Source organism: Schistocerca gregaria, chromosome X (genome assembly GCF_023897955.1).
Source record: "Schistocerca gregaria isolate iqSchGreg1 chromosome X, iqSchGreg1.2, whole genome shotgun sequence".
Taxonomy (NCBI): domain Eukaryota; kingdom Metazoa; phylum Arthropoda; class Insecta; order Orthoptera; family Acrididae; genus Schistocerca; species Schistocerca gregaria.
In genome coordinates this window covers 138,998,179-139,018,375 of record NC_064931.1, presented here as the reverse complement: position 1 = coordinate 139,018,375, position 20,197 = coordinate 138,998,179, and the positions used below count along the sequence as shown (strand labels likewise).

At 37.8% G+C, this 20,197-nt stretch overlaps 1 protein-coding gene across 28 annotated transcripts in view; it reads left to right on the top strand.

Moving 5' to 3' along the window:
• LOC126298596 (uncharacterized) overlaps positions 1–20,197 on the top strand; it is a 331,195-nt gene that overhangs the window by 202,996 nt on the left and 108,002 nt on the right. For 19 of the 28 annotated variants that reach the window (XM_049989986.1, XM_049989998.1, XM_049989987.1 and 16 more), the window contains 4 exons: positions 12,008–12,082; positions 13,177–13,251; positions 14,346–14,420; positions 15,515–15,589. In XM_049989986.1, coding sequence (XP_049845943.1) covers positions 12,008–12,082; positions 13,177–13,251; positions 14,346–14,420; positions 15,515–15,589 — 300 coding nt within the window. The remainder of the gene's footprint in view (positions 1–12,007; positions 12,083–13,176; positions 13,252–14,345; positions 14,421–15,514; positions 15,590–20,197) is intronic. The other 9 variants (XM_049989983.1, XM_049989981.1, XM_049989984.1 and 6 more) reach the window with 9 other exon arrangements.

Below are 20,197 nucleotides of genomic sequence, written 5' to 3'. Positions count from 1 at the left end.
AAGAAAGATATTAGTATTAGTCCACTACATTACAGACCCATATCGTTAATGTTGATATGCAGCACGATTTTGGAGCATATATTGTGTTCAAACATTATGAATTACCTCGAAGAAAACGGTCTATTGACACATAGTCAGCATGGGTTTAGAAAACATCGTTCCTGTGAAACAGAAGTAGCTCTTTACTTACATGAAGTGTTGAGTGCTATTGACAAGGGATTTCAGATCGATTCCATATTTCTGGATTTCCGGAAGGCTTTTGACACTGTACCACACAAGCGGCTTGTAGTGAAATTGCGTGCTTATGGAATATCATCTGAGTTATGTGACTGGATTTGTGATTTCCTCTCAGAGAGGTCACAGTTCATAGTAATTGATGGAAAGTCATCGAGTAAAACATAAGTGATTTCTGGCATTCCCGAAGGTAGTGTCATAGGCTCTTTGCTGTTCCTTATCTATATAAACGATTTGGGAGACAATCTGAGTAGCCGACTTAGGTTGTTTGCAGATCACGCTATTGTTTATTGACTAATAAAGTCATTAGAAGATCAAACACAAATTGCAAAATGATTTAGAAAAGATATCTGAATGGTGCGAAAATTAGCAGTTGACCCTAAATAATGAAAAGTGTGTCATCCACATGAGTGCTAAAAGGAATTTGTTAAACTTCGGTTACTTGGTAAATCAGTCTAATCTAAATTCCATAAGTTCAACTAAATACCCAAGTATTACAATTATGAACAACTTAAATTAGAAAGAATGCACAGGAAATGTTGTGGGGAAGGCTAACCAAAGACTTTATTGGCGGGACGGTTAGAAAATGTAACAGATCTACTAAGGAGACTGCCTACACTATACTTATCCGTCCTCTTTTAGAATACTACTGCACAGTGTGGGATCCTTACCAGATAGGACTGACAGAGTACATCGAAAAAGTTCAAAGAAGGGCAGCACATTTTGTATTATCATGAAATATGGGAGAGAGTGTCAAAGAAATGATACCAGATTTAGGCTGGACATCATTTAAAGAAAGGCGTTTTTTGTTGTGACAGAATGTTCTCACAAAATTCCAATCACCAACTTTCTCCTCTTACCTTTCAATGTGTCAACTCAACCAACAATTTATGAATTTACTTTCTCTTAGATTGTTCATTGTCCAAATTTAACAATGCTACCAGCACAGTATTTAGTACTTTGTTACCCCCAATGATGTGATCTTGCTGCAAAAGTATTGCTCTTGGAGGCTGCATGTTGTGTATACTGTAAGACAGGGGAGAGGGAGGGAGGGAGAGAGAGAGAGAGAGAGAGAGAGAGAGAGAGAGAGAGAGAGAGAGAGAGATATCTGAGTGGGATGGAAATTGGTAGATGTGATGTACATGTACAGGGAAACAAATGATTAACATTGCAGAATAATCATATGATTTGTTCAAGAGAAAAAGCTTCACAAATTGAGCAAATCAATAACATGTTAGTCCACCTTTAGTATTTATGCAAGCAGCTATTCAGCGTGGTATTGATAGTTAGAGTTACTGGGTGTCCTCCTGAGGGATATTGTGACCAATTTCTGTCCAACTGTTATGTAAGATCATCAAAATTAGGTGGTGGTTTGAGGGTCCTGACCGTAATGCTCCAAACTTTCACGGCTGGGGAGATATTCAGGGAACTTAATGGCCAAGGTAGGGTTTGGTAAGGATGAATACAAGCACAGATCTTTCTGTGTGGTGGCAGGCATTATCTTGATGAAATGTAAGCCGAGAATGTCTTGTGATGGGGGACAGCAAAACAGGGCATACAGTATCTTTGATTTTCAACCAACCGCTGTCCAGGGTGTCTCCAGAAATGTCTTCGCTGGTCATCAGGGTTAATTTCGAAGCGGGATTCGTCACTGAAGGCAGTTCTACTTCAGTCAATGAGATTCCAGGCCCAATGTGTACAACACCACTGCAAACAAGCTTGTAGGTGTACAGAGGTCAATGGTAGTTGGTGCAACGGGCACCATGAGCTCAGCCCCCTTTATGTGAGCTACTTATTAATGGTCCTTGTGGTCACTGAAGCACCAGTTGCACTTCGGATTGATAAAGATGAATCCAAAGTGCTGATTGCCCCTCTGACGTTTGGTCAGGTCCCACATTGTGCTTTCTTGTTAGGTCGACTGCTTCCTTCTTGATGCTCTGTTCTGACATGGTTCACCTATTCCTGCCAACATCATTGAATAGTGGCATTGTTTGTATTCAAATATCAAGGGATTTACTGACTACTCCAACCAGTTTCCTTGAGCCCAAGTACACATCCTCTTTCCAATGCTGACATCTACATATATTGTTCACATGCCTGTCTGCAAGGAGTCGTTATTGTCTGACGTAATACACGGAATGAAATTTGCAAAGACTTGTGCCTTGATATTGACATGTCCTCTGTTTACTAGACTTGTCAGCCGTGCATTAAAATTGCACTGCAGCATCACGCATTTATCCATCTGATCCCAGAGTTTATAATTCTGTATTTTCTGATGATACCTGTATGAATATCAGTTTGTGACCAATTTGCGCAACTCCTGCATGGTGCATTGTGTTTTTTGTCTTCAAGTGTATTTTGTTTAATATCCTTTTCTGTTTAAATTCTTAACTGCCTTCCAGTGCGGTCAATGGTGCTATAATGTATTTGTTTGTTATTGCAAATGGATCAGTTTAATATATGTGCTAATTTGTTGCCTTCGTGTAGTTGTCACTGCTTCTTTTGTCCATTTGCGTAATAATGGTTTTGTTACTGAGCACAGATGGTGGATGGCTGTGTACAAAAAATAGTAACTTGAGAGGAAGTGGATACAGTGAAGCCTCTATTTTATGTTTCCATCATTTTCAGACTTAAAAACTGTAAAATTGGGGAAAAATGCAGAATCGAGGAAAATGTTAAAGCCCCCAAAATACAAGCAAAAACATATGTGATTGGCATATATGATTAAAAATTGTAATCCTCACCAATTGTGTAAAATCTGCATAAGTGAAGGAAATTAAACATACAATACAATGTTTATAAAATAATTTGTGGTAATGAATTTTATCAGTTCTTAAAAAATCGCAGGTGTGTAACAGCATGTAAAAAATTTAAATTGGTATCTGGGTACAAGGTAATTGACCTATTTTCCGACATTCTATGACCACAAATTATTTGTCAAAACACGCATTTTTGAGACATCTTTCTTTTGTGTTCACCCAGAAAAAAGCAAAAACTGATGAACATGGTGTATTAAACCGAAAACTATGAAGTACAGTGAAAAGTGTCGGAATCTTACCTGATGGTGTGTGTTTTCCTTCAGTAGCCAATGGCAGTTTATTTTGGTCGACAAGACTTCAGGCCCCATAGATACTAAGCTTGAAACATGTTTTCAGCTACTCGATGTGGACACAGTTTGGAAACATCTTCTGAAACACGAACGTCTATCTGTAGCAGTGTTGGTACAGATCAAAGGAAATGTTTCAGTCTAGCTGTTGCATGTCACCACTGCACGGTGAAAATGTATGTTTGTATGTCGCATTGTGTGATCTGTTTTATAGAGTTGTTAGTGTTTTATTTTCTCTTGCTATATGAAGTTTTCTGGGGAGTGGGGAGTGGGGGGGGGGGGGGGGGGGGGGGGGAGGAGAAGAGGTGCAGTGGACATGGCAGTAGAGTGTCAAGCTGTCATTGTTGAACCAGGCTGACAGCGGCTTGTGGAATATATGAAGAAAGTAGTAAAAGAACAGCAATAAAACTAGATGCTCTGCAGAAAACTGCTGCTACATTTGGTAGAATACTGAGAAAGACTGCATAGAAGACAAAATAAGGTGGATTCTCCTAGCATGCTTCGAGATGTGAAATATATACTCATGGCTGTGAAATTAATCTCCTGTTGACAAAAAACTAAGACTATTAAGATGTCTGGTTGTAATCGCTTTCCTGACATTTCTATCTTTTTCTAAATAATCATGGCACCATATTTTCCAGAAAACCAGGAAGTTTCATATCAGTACACACTCCGCTGCAGAGTGAAAATTTCATTATAGAGCTCTCTCACATACTCAGTTCCTATATGAAGCAGTTGTTTTATGGTATGTTTTTGCTCACCAAAGATGATGATTGTATGCAACCAACCAAATCGATTTCTTGCAACTAATGTTACCAACTTTTATACAAACTACATATATTACCAACTATATTACCAACTACTATACAAACCATCCATAAGATAATAATGTAATTTTAAAACCAATTACGAAATTCTTTGATAAATGCAATCTTATTCTGTTAAAGTACGGAACACTGATAGATGCTTACAGCCTTCAGGTTACAAGTCACAATAAATAAATAAAAAAATAATAAATGACAATGATTTTGTGTATTGTGTTTGCATGAACCTTCAAGTATTAATAATGCAGCAACACATATTACACTTTCCTCGTCTCTAGACATGTCCTGGCAGACAATACACAAACAATGCAACAAATAGCGTTGCAGATGATGAAAATAGACTGAAAAATCTTTACTGCCAGTTGTGATACACTGTAGGAAAAGATGTTCCCAAAAGAAACATATTTCCAGTGGCAGTGTGGGTGCAGTTTCACAATACTTTTTGCAGTTGTGACATCACTGATGAGCTTTCAGCTATCAGCCTTTGTGAGCACTTGCGAACAACCTCTGTGTGAACTGTGTGCCTTTCGATTATGTGCTTCCTTTGTAGTGTGTACCGTATGTGAGCAGTATGCCATTTCAAAGCAACAGAGTACTGAAAGTATGTAACAAATACATCACACTTATCATTAAATGATAGTTAACAAAGCATCAACAATTTATGGCTTCAAGAGATTTTATGATAACTAATGCACAATACAAAATTCAGATGAGAATCCTGCAGCATAATAGATAATGTCATGGTTAGCTGACTTAGAGGTTATACGTTGTTTAACATTTCTGTCTGGTTAGAGAACAAAGGATGAAATAAACATTTGCTGTTTATTTCCGAGTGTTTTGTGTTTCCCGAGAGTGTTGTTAGCGAGAAATGTTAGAGGACAGCTTACAGCCCTGTGAGTGAAACAATGAGCAATAACATCCATATTCTTCCTTGTCACAAAAATATTTTGCACATTACGCAACTACAAAAATATTTGCTTAAAGATTTCTTGCTGCAGCTGCGATTCTCCTGTCACTAACATATCCGTAAATATCAAGTTAACACTGTAGCCTCCTATCTGATCGTCTTCACAGCACCCCCACATTATGATTATGTCAGTTCCTGCAACAAGCAGTATGAAATGTACTCGACCCATCATCATACGCGGTGAAGCTAAAAATTGCAAGTTGTGTTGGCAATGCCAATAGTGTATTATGCCAGTATTTCCTCTCTCACGTCTTCCCTCCCCACAACTGCCTAAACTATTCCCTTAACTCTGCCATCATTTGTGGTGCGAACCATCTGTCTGTTGTTCCACTTGTAACTTGTTTAGTCACATCAGATGTCAATAGGAAGAAAATGGGATGAAGTCAAGTGAGATGTTGAGTAAGAATGTAGAATCAAGTAAATCTTAGTAGGAAGAAATGTAAAAGCAAAGAATTTTTAGTGCTTATCTTACAGGTTTTTCAAGGGGATTAAAAATTTATGGTGTAGAATAGCAAAAAATATAAAATTGAAGTTTCTTTGTACCAGCGTTTCGAAAAGCGTACTCCGCACTTGTGATGTGGTTAGCCTGAGGGAGAAGTGTTTGAACGGCTGTAGGGGGGGTTCTATGCATCTGTTGTGATGGATGGGGAATATAGTGGGAGGGGAATATAGTGACTTGAGAATTGGGAAAGTAAAGGGGTCACTTCCATGGTATTGCAAAGTATGTTCAAGAGATAGGAAAATCGATGAACAGGAGGGGAAGATTAGAGCCCTTATGGCTGAACTGGATAATGCTATGGAGGAACTGACGAGGTTGGGGGGGGGGGGGGGGGGGAGGTAAGGGTGAAGACAGGTGGGAAGTGGTAGCAAGGAACAGGGGCCACCAAAAGAGAACTGTTTCATCATGACACAAAAACTAGATTTGCCTTGCTACCTCAGTTAAATAAGGAAGAGGCTCAAGTAGATGTAAGTGTATTTAATAATCAACAGACTTTCACCAGGAAACCATCTGTTTCAGAAAATAGTAGAAAGTAGGAGGAAAGTCCTGTTGTTAGGTAGTAGCCATGGAAGTGCACAGGGAACCTTAAGTGCACAGGGAACCTTATCCTAATTTAAAATTTAACCTATTTTATGATACCTGTATGAGTATATTTGAAAACTGTTTTCCTAAGAAAAGAGTGAAACATAATTGGAAGAAACCACCAAAAAATACACGTCTTACTAAAGGGATAAAAATATCTTGTAAATAGAAAAGGGAAATGTATTTTATAGCTAGAAGGAGTAGTGATCCAGAAACAGTCAAACATTATAAACACTACAGTACTGTACTAAGAAAATTTATTAAAAAGTCTCGAAGTTTGTACATTATATCTGAGATTACCACCTCTGGTAATGAAATTAAAACACTCTGGAATATTGTTAGAAGGGAAACAGGGCAGCTGAGAGCATGGGAAGGCTGTATTTCTATCAAACTAAATGATAATGGATAGATAAAAAAAATTACTCACCAAGAGGCAGCAGGGAAACACACACACACAGATATATATAGTTTTACTTACACGAGCTTTCAGAGCCAGTGGGTCCTTCTCTCAACAGAAGAGTTGAAGGGGAAGGAAGATGGGCGAAGGAAAAGGATCTGGAGAGGTTTAGGAAAGTGTTTAGAGTTGGAAAAGCAGCCCAGAACCCCGGATCAGAGGAGACTTTATTGGATGGGATGAGAAGGGAAGACTGATTGTTGGGGACTGCACCAGACTTGATTTGGAAATCTGGGAGCCTAAAGGTGGAAGACAGGATAGTCTGCAAGACGGAGATTACTGCTAAAAAATCGTGCATGTGTTAATAAGAATGAAAAGGTAAGTGCATTGTATGTAACAGAGTTGGGAGGGGGATGGTGAAAAATAGACAGGTCAGAAAATGAAAGGTGTAGAAATCTAAAATGGAGTGAAGAAAGGAGTAGTTACTGTGAAGAAATACTGAGATGGAAAAAATTAACATAAATGAAAGATGGATGGTGGGAACCAAAGATGTGTTGTAGTGCTAGTTCCCACATGTGGAGTGGTGGTGGGAGGGTGAATACGGCAAGTGCTGCAGCAGGGATAGTCACAGGGGTAGGAGCCACAGGTAGGGAGATGGTTACAGAAGGAGCTTAGGGTCTGTCAAGGATATTGCGGAGACAGGGAGGGCAATGGAAAGCTGTTCTAGGTGTGGTGGGCAAAATCTCAGACAGAATGGATCTCATTTCAGGGAGTGATTGTAGGAAGTCCATAGTGTTGTTGAAGTAGCTAGTTAATACATTCAAGACCAGAATAATACTGTGTGACAAGTGGTGTGCTCCGAAGTCAGTTTTGGAGGAATCAGCAGTACCTGTATTGGATGTGATGGCCAAGGAAATCTGATTTCAAACTAGGCTGGTGGGGCAATTATGCCCAGTTAAGGCGGATGTGAGAATGGTGATATACTGCTGTAAAGAGTCTGCGTCTGAACAAATATGTTTACCTTGAATGCCAAGGCTGTATGGGCGGCAACATTTGACATGGAAAGGGTGCCAACTGTCAGAATGTAAGTATTGTTGTTTGTTAGTAGGTTTAATGTGGACAGAAGTGTGTAGCTGACCTTCAGTGAGGATGGGATCAACATCAAGGAAAGTGGCATGGGATTTGAAATAGGACCATGTGAAATTTAATTGGGAGAAGGTATTTAGAGATTCCAGAAATTTAAACAGGTCAGCCTCACCATAAGTCCATAAGGCAAAGAGGCCATCAATGTATCTAAACCAAACCAGGGGTTGAAGGCTTTCGGATCCCAGTAAAGCCTACTTCAAGCAACCCACGAAAAGGTTAGCATAAGACGGAGCCACCTGTTTCCCACGGCTGTACCCCCTGATCTGTTTGTATGTCTGCACATCAGAGCTGAAGTAGTTGTTGGTAAGTATAAAGTTGGTTAAAGTGAGCAGGAAGGATGTCATAGGTTTGGAATCAGATTGGGGCTGACTGAAGAAATGTTAAGCTGCAGACAGACCATTTATGTGGAGGCTGTTGGTAAAGAGGGATGTGACAAGCAACTGTTCAAGGCAGGGTTCTATGTCAGGTTCACTGTTGGAAAGTTTTGGGATTGGGTTGCAAAGATATATTTCCAGTTCACATTACGTGTGAAGGAAAGAAGGACCTTCACCAAAATGCAGGTTTAGGGCTGAAAGTGAGACCCTGTGATAATACAAATAATTCAGGAGGGTAGGTTGGGAACACTGTATTGTTGTGACTGGTTCTTGTGCTCATGAGTTGTTATTGGTCTGGCGGGCAGTGGTGAAGGCTGTGGGATGTTGACGAAGTTGGTCAAGTTCGGTTTGTTCTAGAGGAATGATGGTTGATGGTGTGGCTGTTTAAGGGAGCTGCAGAGGGACAGGAAGGGAAACACCACTGTTGAGGTAGTTTAGAAGGTGGGATAGGTTTTTGAGGTGAAGTCCAGGGACTCTGTGTCAGGCCGTAGGAAGTAACTCCAATGGATGAGCTGGTTTCAAGATACAGAATGTGGGACCATAGTTTTGATAGTGCAAAAGCACGTTTTCTCAAAGAATGGATGTAATACATGATGACTTACATATGGCAAGAGAGGGCAGTTTGGAGTTTCATAAATGGTGGAAATGGCAAGAAAGTGAAGCAGAGTGTGGAAAAGGATAGGAAAATGGAAGAATAGCAAGGAAAAAATCGAGAAAAATCAGATAAATTTGTACGAACTCGAGTTTCTCACCAGTAAAATGGGCTATATGACATGAAGAAAGAAAAGGTCGATAAGAAAAGTTGTCAAAAGAGAAAACTTTTTAAAAACTGGGCAATCAAAAGAGAAAGTCATGGGAGAAAATGTAAACTACTTTGCTTGACAAATAAAGTAATCTAGGAGACAGAAGTAAAAGTTGATCAGAGTACTTTGGCACAAATCAAACACACAAAATATGAAAGAATTACCTATAAACAAGGTAAGTGGAGGGCAGAAAAAAAATAGCTGTCAAATTTGCAAATAAATCAGCAAAAGATGATCGGAAGAAGGCCCTGCAGTGTAGTGAATCCTAAAGAAATTATTGTAGGAAGCTTCGTAAAAATCCGTCTACGAGCACAGGTATTAGTACTCCTAACCCTGTGACCTTCCCCGCTGCAAGACAGCCTATGCACCCCATTACCACCACCTTTACCAGCCCTGTAACTGGTAAAACATGTACTATTAAAGGGAGAGCCACCTGTGAAATGACACGCATCATATACCAGTGTTAATGTGAACACTGGTCGGCCTCTTATATAGGTGTGACTAGCACCATGTTATCAGTAAGGGGGAATGGACATATGCAGAGGGTGTATACTGGCAACACATAACATCCTCTTGCACAGCATGCTCTACAACATGGCAGTCTTTACCTCAGTGCCTGTTTCACTACACACACCATCTGGATTCTTTCCCCAGACACCCATTTCTCACAACTCTGCAGGTGGGAACTACATGGTCTTGGTTCTCGCCACCTACCTTACCTTCATATACATTAATTTCTTCTGTCTCAGTATTTCTTCACAGTAACTACTCCATTCTTCACTCCGTTTTACTTTTCTACGTCTTTCTTTTTCTGACCTGCCTATTTTTCGCCATCCCCCTCCCAGCTCTGTTGCATACAATGCACTTAGCTTTTCACTCTTATTAACTTGTGCACAATGTTTTAGCAGTAGTGTCTGTCTTGCATATTATGCTGTGTCCCACCTTTAAGCTCTCAGGTTTTCAAATCTTGTCTGGTGCAGTCTCCAACAATCAGTTTCTCCTTCTCATACTAACTGGTAAGACTTTCCTGACCTGGGGTTCTGGGTGACTTTTCTGAACTCTACCTCTTTCCTTAACCTCTCGAGATCCTTTCCCTTTCTGTTGGAAGAAGGAGCCACTGGCCCCAAAAGCTTGCGGAAGTAAAACCTTTTCTTTTTTTTTTTGTTTTTTGTACGTGTTCTCCTGCCGCTGCTGGATGGGTAGATTTTTTATTTAGCCACTTACATTATATTGTCACAAATTGATTATTTTCGTTGTTAATCTCAATGAAAAGTTAAGGCAGAACTATCAATTTGATACAACTGAAATTCAACCCACCTTTCTTACTGAAATTAGGAAAATAATAAATTCACTCAAAAGGTAAAGCTTGTATGGAATTGATATCATTTCCAAGACAGTACTAAAAGATTGTTCCCAACTGGTACATAGGATTCTCAGCCACTCGTGTAGTAGCTCACTGAAGCAGGGCACTTTTCCAGGTAGACTGGAATATGCTATTGTTAAACCATTGCATAGAAAAGGGGATAGGTCCGATGCTAACAATTACTGCCCAATCTCACTTCTGACAGGTTTATCCAACATTCTTGAAAAAGTGATGTATTGAAAAGTAGGTTCTTATATTTGTAAAAATGAAGTACTTACAGAATATCAGTTTGGTTTTCACAATGGCTTTTCAACAGAAAATGGTATATGTGCTTTCGCTGATCAAATATTAAATGCTCTGAATAAAAGAACATCACCCATTGGGATTTTTAGTGATTTCCCAAAGGATTTGGCTGTGTGAATCATAAAATTATTCTATATAAGCTTAAGTATTGTGTTATGAGAGGACATGTACAAATGGTTTAATTCATATTTCACTGGAAGAATGCAGAAGGTTGCAATTAACAGTACAGAGTCCTCTAACTGGGGAGGTATCAAGAATGGTGTCCCACAGTGTTCAGACTTGGCTGACTTACTGTTCTTAATATATGTTAATGACTTGTCACTCTTATGTTCACGAGGATGCAAAGCTACTGCTATTTGCTGATAATACAAGTATAGTAATCAAACCCAACAAACAAAAATTAGCTGAAGAAATTATAAATAATATCTTTCAGAAAATCATTAAGTGGTTCTTTGCAAATGGACTCTCACTAAAATTTGAGAAAATGCAGTATATACTGTTGTATACAGTAAATGGCATAACACCTTGATAACTATAGACTTTGAACAAAAGTCTGTTGCCAAGACAAAATATTCAAAATTTCTGGGTGATGTGCAATTGAATTGGAAGAATCACATTGATGATCTGCTGAAACATATACTTTTGGTGATAAATGTATCAGTAAATTAGCCTACTATGCCTATTTTCATTCACTGCTTTCATATGGCATCATATTTTGGGGTAGTTCATCATTAAGAGAAAAAATCACCATTGCACAAATGCATGTAATCAGAATAATAGCTGGAGCCCACCCCAGATCACCTTGCAGGGATGTATTTAAGGAACTTGGGATATTCACAGTGCCTTCGCAATACATATATTCACTTATGAAATTTGTTATTAATAACCCACCCCAATTCAAATTTACCAAATAGCATTAAAAGTCTGACAGATAGCCAATCAACATGTAAAAACCAATTAAAAGAATTTCTGAATAACAACTCCTCCATCTCAATAGATGAATTTTTAGATAAGAAGTGTGACCAAGGTGCGGATTTGTATTGTCAATGAATTGAATGATTGATACAAAATTCCAACCATTGTTTACATAAACTTGGTACCCGTGTTGAAAAATAATGCCCTGGATCTGTGTGTCACTTTGGAGTGTAGTGCAGCATTAAATAAAAATTGGTCTACTTTAATGATACATAACTTACTTTTAGAAGTCCTTCTACGTTCCTGCAGCAGTAATGAAACTAAAATAAGGTTCATCATATACACTGAATGATCTAAAGTTATGTATTTAACAACATTCCTTTCTTTTTTGCCTCAGATTTTTAATTTTAAGTTCAGACACACATTTGTGTGTGTTGTAATCCTTCCTATAAAGTCTAGTATCAACAGTGCACTAACTATTTTCTGCAAATCCACAGGATTAGCAGATCTCCGCCCATCTGCAATTAGAGGATCAGACAGTTTGCTGAATGAGAGGGGGAAAGTGACAGCTGGTAAGTTGTATTCTTGAAGTTACCTGATGAATTGTAATTGTTACAGTGCAAGTACACAAGGCTCGAATACAACTTGCACCTTTAAATTTTGCTATCATCTTGCAATATCTAGATCAAAAATGTTATGGGTGTAGGGTTGTTTTTTGTTTACAATGTAAAATTTCCATCATAGAATAAAAACAAATTCCTACAAACCAGGTAAACAGTTGCTCATTCTGTTCTGTACTACATTGTATGTGAGAGTTCATTGTGGTGACTATATTACCACATTTTGTGTCATTAGGTAATGCACAGATCTCCTTATAGTGATCACTCCGAAGTGTTGCATAAAGTAAAACCACAGATTATCCCATTTCTTCACTGGACTAATCAACAGTTCTTTAAGACAGTTAATGATTCAGTGACGACAGACATTGTAGGTACCTTTGACAGTTTGTGTTGTCCTTCAGTGTTTTTGTGCCTGATATCACCACCAGACACTTGTACATGTTATATTTGGAGACTTGAATGTTTCACATAAATAATAATTCAGAAAATAATCCCCTTAACATAACATGAAATCGGTGGTTGTTACAGAATGTTGCGAATCTTGACATTTCCCCAAGTTTTGTGTAAAAGTCTGACAGATAGCCAATCAACATGTAAAAACCAATTAAAAGAATTTATGAATAACAACTCCCCCATCTCAATAGATGAATTTTTAGATAAGGTGCGGATTTCTGTTGTCAATGAATTGAATGATTGATACAAAATTCCAACCATTGTTTACAGAAACTTGGTACCCGTGTTGAAAAATAATGCCCTTGATCTGTGTGTCACTTTGGAGTGTAGTGCAGCATTAAATAAAAATTGGTCTACTTTAATGATACATAACTTACTTTTAGAAGTCCTTCTACGTTCCTGCAGCAGTAATGAAACTAAAATAAGGTTCATCATATACACTGAATGATCTAAAGTTATGTATTTAACAACATTCCTTTCTTTTTTGCCTCAGATTTTTAATTTTAAGTTCAGACACACATTTGTGTGTGTTGTAATCCTTCCTATAAAGTCTAGTATCAACAGTGCACTAACTATTTTCTGCAAATCCACAGGATTAGCAGATCTCCGCCCATCTGCAATTAGAGGATCAGACAGTTTGCTGAATGAGAGGGGGAAAGTGACAGCTGGTAAGTTGTATTCTTGAAGTTACCTGATGAATTGTAATTGTTACAGTGCAAGTACACAAGGCTCGAATACAACTTGCACCTTTAAATTTTGCTATCATCTTGCAATATCTAGATCAAAAATGTTATGGGTGTAGGGTTGTTTTTTGTTTACAATGTAAAATTTCCATCATAGAATAAAAACAAATTCCTACAAACCAGGTAAACAGTTGCTCATTCTGTTCTGTACTACATTGTATGTGAGAGTTCATTGTGGTGACTATATTACCACATTTTGTGTCATTAGGTAATGCACAGATCTCCTTATAGTGATCACTCCGAAGTGTTGCATAAAGTAAAACCACAGATTATCCCATTTCTTCACTGGACTAATCAACAGTTCTTTAAGACAGTTAATGATTCAGTGACGACAGACATTGTAGGTACCTTTGACAGTTTGTGTTGTCCTTCAGTGTTTTTGTGCCTGATATCACCACCAGACACTTGTACATGTTATATTTGGAGACTTGAATGTTTCACATAAATAATAATTCAGAAAATAATCCCCTTAACATAACATGAAATCAGTGGTTGTTACAGAATGTTGCGAATTTTGACATTTCCCCAAGTTTTGTGTAAAAGTCTGACAGATAGCCAATCAACATGTAAAAACCAATTAAAAGAATTTATGAATAACAACTCCCCCATCTCAATAGATGAATTTTTAGATAAGGTGCGGATTTCTGTTGTCAATGAATTGAATGATTGATACAAAATTCCAACCATTGTTTACAGAAACTTGGTACCCGTGTTGAAAAATAATGCCCTTGATCTGTGTGTCACTTTGGAGTGTAGTGCAGCATTAAATAAAAATTGGTCTACTTTAATGATACATAACTTACTTTTAGAAGTCCTTCTACGTTCCTGCAGCAGTAATGAAACTAAAATAAGGTTCATCATATACACTGAATGATCTAAAGTTATGTATTTAACAACATTCCTTTCGTTTTTGCCTCAGATTTTTAATTTTAAGTTCAGACACACATTTGTGTGTGTTGTAATCCTTCCTATAAAGTCTAGTATCAACAGTGCACTAACTATTTTCTGCAAATCCACAGGATTAGCAGATCTCCACCCATCTGCAATTAGAGGATCAGACAGTTTGCTGAATGAGAGGGGGAAAGTGACAGCTGGTAAGTTGTATTCTTGAAGTTACCTGATGAATTGTAATTGTTACAGTGCAAGTACACAAGGCTCAAATACAACTTGCACCTTTAAATTTTGCTATCATCTTGCAATATCTAGATCAAAAATGTTATGGGTGTAGGGTTGTTTTTTGTTTACAATGTAAAATTTCCATCATAGAATAAAAACAAATTCCTACAAACCAGGTAAACAGTTGCTCATTCTGTTCTGTACTACATTGTATGTGAGAGTTCATTGTGGTGACTATATTACCACATTTTGTGTCATTAGGTAATGCACAGATCTCCTTATAGTGATCACTCCGAAGTGTTGCATAAAGTAAAACCACAGATTATCCCATTTCTTCACTGGACTAATCAACAGTTCTTTAAGACAGTTAATGATTCAGTGACGACAGACATTGTAGGTACCTTTGACAGTTTGTGTTGTCCTTCAGTGTTTTTGTGCCTGATATCACCACCAGACACTTGTACATGTTATATTTGGAGACTTGAATGTTTCACATAAATAATAATTCAGAAAATAATCCCCTTAACATAACATGAAATCGGTGGTTGTTACAGAATGTTGCGAATCTTGACATTTCCCTAAGTTTTGTGTAAAAGTCTGACAGATAGCCAATCAACATGTAAAAACCAATTACAAGAATTTATGAATAACAACTCCCCCATCTCAATAGATGAATTTTTAGATGAGGTGCGGATTTCTGTTGTCAATGAATTGAATGATTGATACAAAATTCCAACCATTGTTTACAGAAACTTGGTACCCGTGTTGAAAAATAATGCCCTTGATCTGTGTGTCACTTTGGAGTGTAGTGCAGCATTAAATAAAAATTGGTCTACTTTAATGATACATAACTTACTTTTAGAAGTCCTTCTACGTTCCTGCAGCAGTAATGAAACTAAAATAAGGTTCATCATATACACTGAATGATCTAAAGTTATGTATTTAACAACATTCCTTTCTTTTTTGCCTCAGATTTTTAATTTTAAGTTCAGACACACATTTGTGTGTGTTGTAATCCTTCCTATAAAGTCTAGTATCAACAGTGCACTAACTATTTTCTGCAAATCCACAGGATTAGCAGATCTCCGCCCATCTGCAATTAGAGGATCAGACAGTTTGCTGAATGAGAGGGGGAAAGTGACAGCTGGTAAGTTGTATTCTTGAAGTTACCTGATGAATTGTAATTGTTACAGTGCAAGTACACAAGGCTCAAATACATCTTGCACCTTTAATTTTGCTATCATCTTGCAATATCTAGATCAAAAATGTTATGGGTGTAGGGTTGTTTTTTGTTTACAATGTAAAATTTCCATCATAGAATAAAAACAAATTCCTACAAACCAGGTAAACAGTTGCTCATTCTGTTCTGTACTACATTGTATGTGAGAGTTCATTGTGGTGACTATGTTACCACATTTTGTGTCATTAGGTAATGCACAATGTAAATCTGAGTACATCCATTTACTGATGTTGGTAGCTGATAGTTGTGTAATGATGTAACTGGTCTCAGTTTTTTTATTAGTTTTTTATTAATTACCTCAAGGATGTGGTTTTGCGTATCATTTTTAAAATAACCATCAACTTTCTGCATAAAGAACTCGTGTCCTAGATGTGACTTCAAATGAAGATACCCTTTCTCCAATTTTTTGGTTCATTTTCATAGCAAATTGTACCAAAACTGCTACTTTCATGTAGAAATCGTTAACATTAGAACTGCTGAGCACCATTTTTGCCCCACTAAATAAATTAAGCACTGCCGATTACCATACATTGTATGTAGCCTTATTTGTGTCTGCTGCTACAATGTGGATATGAAACTGTAAGTGCAGCATGTAAATATTCTTCAGGAGAATTCTGATTGTCCTCCACACATGTAAAGTTGTTATGAGTGATTTTCTCTTCCGTGGTTGGATTTCGTTTATTGATGAACTTACTGTCAAACACATTCGAAAATGCACAGAAACAGAGGCATGTAATATGTTGAGAAATGATGAGTGGTAATTACCACTAGAAGAGTTGATGCAGTCCGTATCTTGCACGTGCCACTGAATCCAAAGGAATAGAATTGGAACTGGCTGATCAGAGAATCAGGTAATACTATTTTACAAATCTGTAATTCACATAATCACTTCGGTGACATCATGAGGTTCCTCAGATCTGATTTGTGCCCAACATAGTTGGAGTGACTACAAGGTGTCAGTTTTTGCCCCCTCTAAGCTGTATAGTAGGAGTCATAGCAATCTGTGAAAACTCCTACATTCATGATTGATATATTTGTGTCGATAATCGGTTGTTCTTGTTCAAGTACAGATTTTGATTCACTCAGTTTGTGGGTTTAAAACTTGACAAGAATAAGCAAAAATACTGTATGGCTCTCAATAAAGATGCCAAATATATGCTAAATGCTTTCCCATAATTTGGTAATGAAACTCGTCCTGGTGATGAACATCTTATTGAATTTAAAGTGAAGAAACTTTTAGATCCAAACCTAAATAAAGGAAGGTTGTGAATGCTGTGAATGTCACAGCAACTACCAGGTATGAGAATCTTGCAAAGAAGGGAAAAGTATGTAGAAATGTGCATTGAGTGACAAACCAGTTTGCAAGAACTGAGTTGTTACAGCTTCCTATCCCTGCAGATTGCAAAGCTCTATCTACAGGCAGACAACAGTGCCCTTTCGGTATCTAACAGAATATATTTACTTACACAAACTATCAAAAATCAATAATTGTACTGAAAACTTTTTGACTTGACTGTATTTCTATAAAAATACAAAATTCTGTCACGATAGTGTGACAAATTTTCAAGTATTTCCATATTTAAATTGAATTGGATAAAAATTAAGACAATATTCAATTTTTTATTTTGCTGTATTAAAATTTTCTAACTAATACGAAAGTATCTATCATGACTGTATTTAATGTTTAGAATTAAAACAAAGTAACAGACAATTGGAGTGACCATTTCTTACAAAACAACTCGTCTCCTAAAATACAAAGTTGAAGAACAAACTGTAGACGGATGAACTAGAGATGGGACTTGTCCCTGCATTAGTTTCAGGAGCTTCGAAAAATCTGACAGTTTCTTCCATTTTCAAATGTAGATTGTAGTGGTTGTTTTCATACTGGCATGGAGTTTGATGTATTAGTGGACTAATGTCTCAGGCTAGAACTTTGAAGTTACAACAAGATTGTTGTCTGAAAACCTTTCAACATTGTACAGTTGCAGAGTTACTTCTGTAATTGATTTCATTTAATAGGTTGAACATGACTCTTTCTTTTTCTCAATATGCAACTTTGATGTCAATAAGTATAATTTATAAGTATATTTTCATTTTCAATGTAACAGTGGAAAAACATGAAATAAGACAGAAATAATGAACTTGATAATAAAATAAAACAATGTTTTCCTATCTGTAGTTCACCCTACAGTTGTTGTTGTTGTTGTTGTTGTTGTTGTTGTTGTTGTGGTCTTCAGTCCTGAGACTGGTTTGATGCAGCTCTCCATGCTACTCTATCCTGTGCAAGCTTCGTCATCTCCCAGTACCTACTGCAGCCTACATCCTTCTGAATCTGCTTAGTGTATTCATCTCTTGGTATCCCTCTTACATTTTTACCCTCCACGCTGCCCTCCAATACTAAATTGGTGATCCCTCGATGTCTCAGAACATGCCCTACCAACCGATCCCTTCTTCTAGTCAAGCTGTGCCACAAGCTCCTCTTCTAACCAATTCTATTCAGTACCTCCTCATTAGTTATGTCATCTACCCATCTAATCTTCAGCATTCTTCTGTAGCACCACATTTTGAAAGCTTCTATTCTCTTCTTGTTCAAACTATTTATCGCCCATGTTTCACTTCCATACATGGATACATTCCATACAAATACTTTCAAAAACGACTTCCTGACACTTAAATCTAACCTCGATGTTAACAAATTTCTCTTCTTCAGAAACGCATTCCTTGCCATTGCCAGTATACATTTTACATCCTCTCTACTTCAACCATTATCAGTTATTTTGCTCCCCAAATAGCAAAACTCCTTTACTACTTTAAGTGTCTCTTTTCCTAATCTAATTTCCTCGGCATCATCCGTCTTAATTCAACTACATTCCATTATCCTCGTTTTGCTTTTGTTGATGTTCATCTTATATCCTCCTTTCAAGACACTGTCCATTCCGTTCAACTGCTCTTCCAAGTCCTGTGCTGTCTCTGACAGAATTACAATTTCATCGGCGAACCTCAGAGTTTTTATTTCTTTTAATACCTACTCCGAACTTTTCTTTTGTTTCCTTTACTGCTTGCTCAATATACAGATTGAATAACATCGGGGATAGGCTACAACCCTGTCTCACTCCCTTCCCAACGACTGCTTCCCTTTCATACCCTTCGACTCTTACAACTGCCATCTGGTTTCTGTACAAACTGTAAATAGCCTTTCGCTCCCTGTATTTTACCCCTGCCGCCTTCAGAATTTGAAAGAGAGTATTCCAGTCAACATTGTCAAAAGCTTCCTCTAAGTCTACAAATTCTAGAAACGTAGATTTGCCTTTCCTTAATCTTTCTTCTAAGATAAGCCGTAGGGTCAGTATTGCCTCACGCATTCCAATATTTCTATGGAATCCAGTTTTCCCATTCGTCTGTAAAGAATTCGCGTTAGTATTTTGCAGCTGTGACTTATTAAACTGATAGTTCAGTAATTTTCACATCTGTCAACACCTGCTTTCTTTGGGATTGGAATTATTATATTCTTCTTGAAGTCTGAGGGTATTTCGCCTGTCTCATACATCTTGCTCACCAGATGGTAAAGTTTTGTTAGGACTGGCTCCCCCAAGGCTGTCAGTAGTTCTAATGGAATGTTATCTACTCCCGGGGCCTTGTTTCGACTAGCGTCTTTCTGTGCTCTGTCAAACTCTTGACGCAGTATCGTATCTCCCATTTCATCTTCATCTACATCCTCTTCCATTTCCATAATATTGTCCTCAAGTACATCACCCCTGTATAGACCCTCTATATACTCCTTCCACCTTTCTGCTTTCCCTTCTTTGCTTAGAACTGGGTTCCCATCTGAGCTCTTCATACAAGTGGTTCTCTTATCTCCAAAGGTCTCTTTAATTTTCCTGTAGTCAGTATTTACCTTACCCCTAGTGAGATAAGCCTCTACATCCTTACATTTGTCCTCTAGCCATCCCTGCTTAGCCATTTTGCAGTTCCTGTCTATCTCATTTTTGAGACGTTTGTATTCCTTTTTGCCTGCTTCATTTACTGCATTTTTGTATTTCCTCCTTTCATCAATTAAATTCAATACTTCTTCTGTTACCCAGCGTATCTACTATCCCTCGTCTTTTTACCTACTTGATACTCTGCTGCCTTCACTATTTGATCCCTCAAGGCTACCCATTCTTCTTCTACTGTATTTCTTTCCCCCATTCCTATGGATTGTTCCCTTATGCTCTCCCTGAAACTCTGTACAACCTCTGGTTTAGTCATTTTATCCAGGTCCCATCTCCTTAAATTCTTAGCTATGATTAAGTTATGCTCTGCACAAAATTCTACCACGCAGCTTCCTCTTTCATTTCTTAGCGCCAGTCCATATTCACCTACTATGTTTCCTTCTCTCCGTTTTCCTACTCTCAAATTCCAGTCACCCATGACTATTAAATTTTCGTCTCCCTTCACCACCTACCGAGTGAGATGGCGCAGTGGTTAGCACACTGGACTCGCATTCGGGGGGACGACGGTTCAATCCCGTCTCCG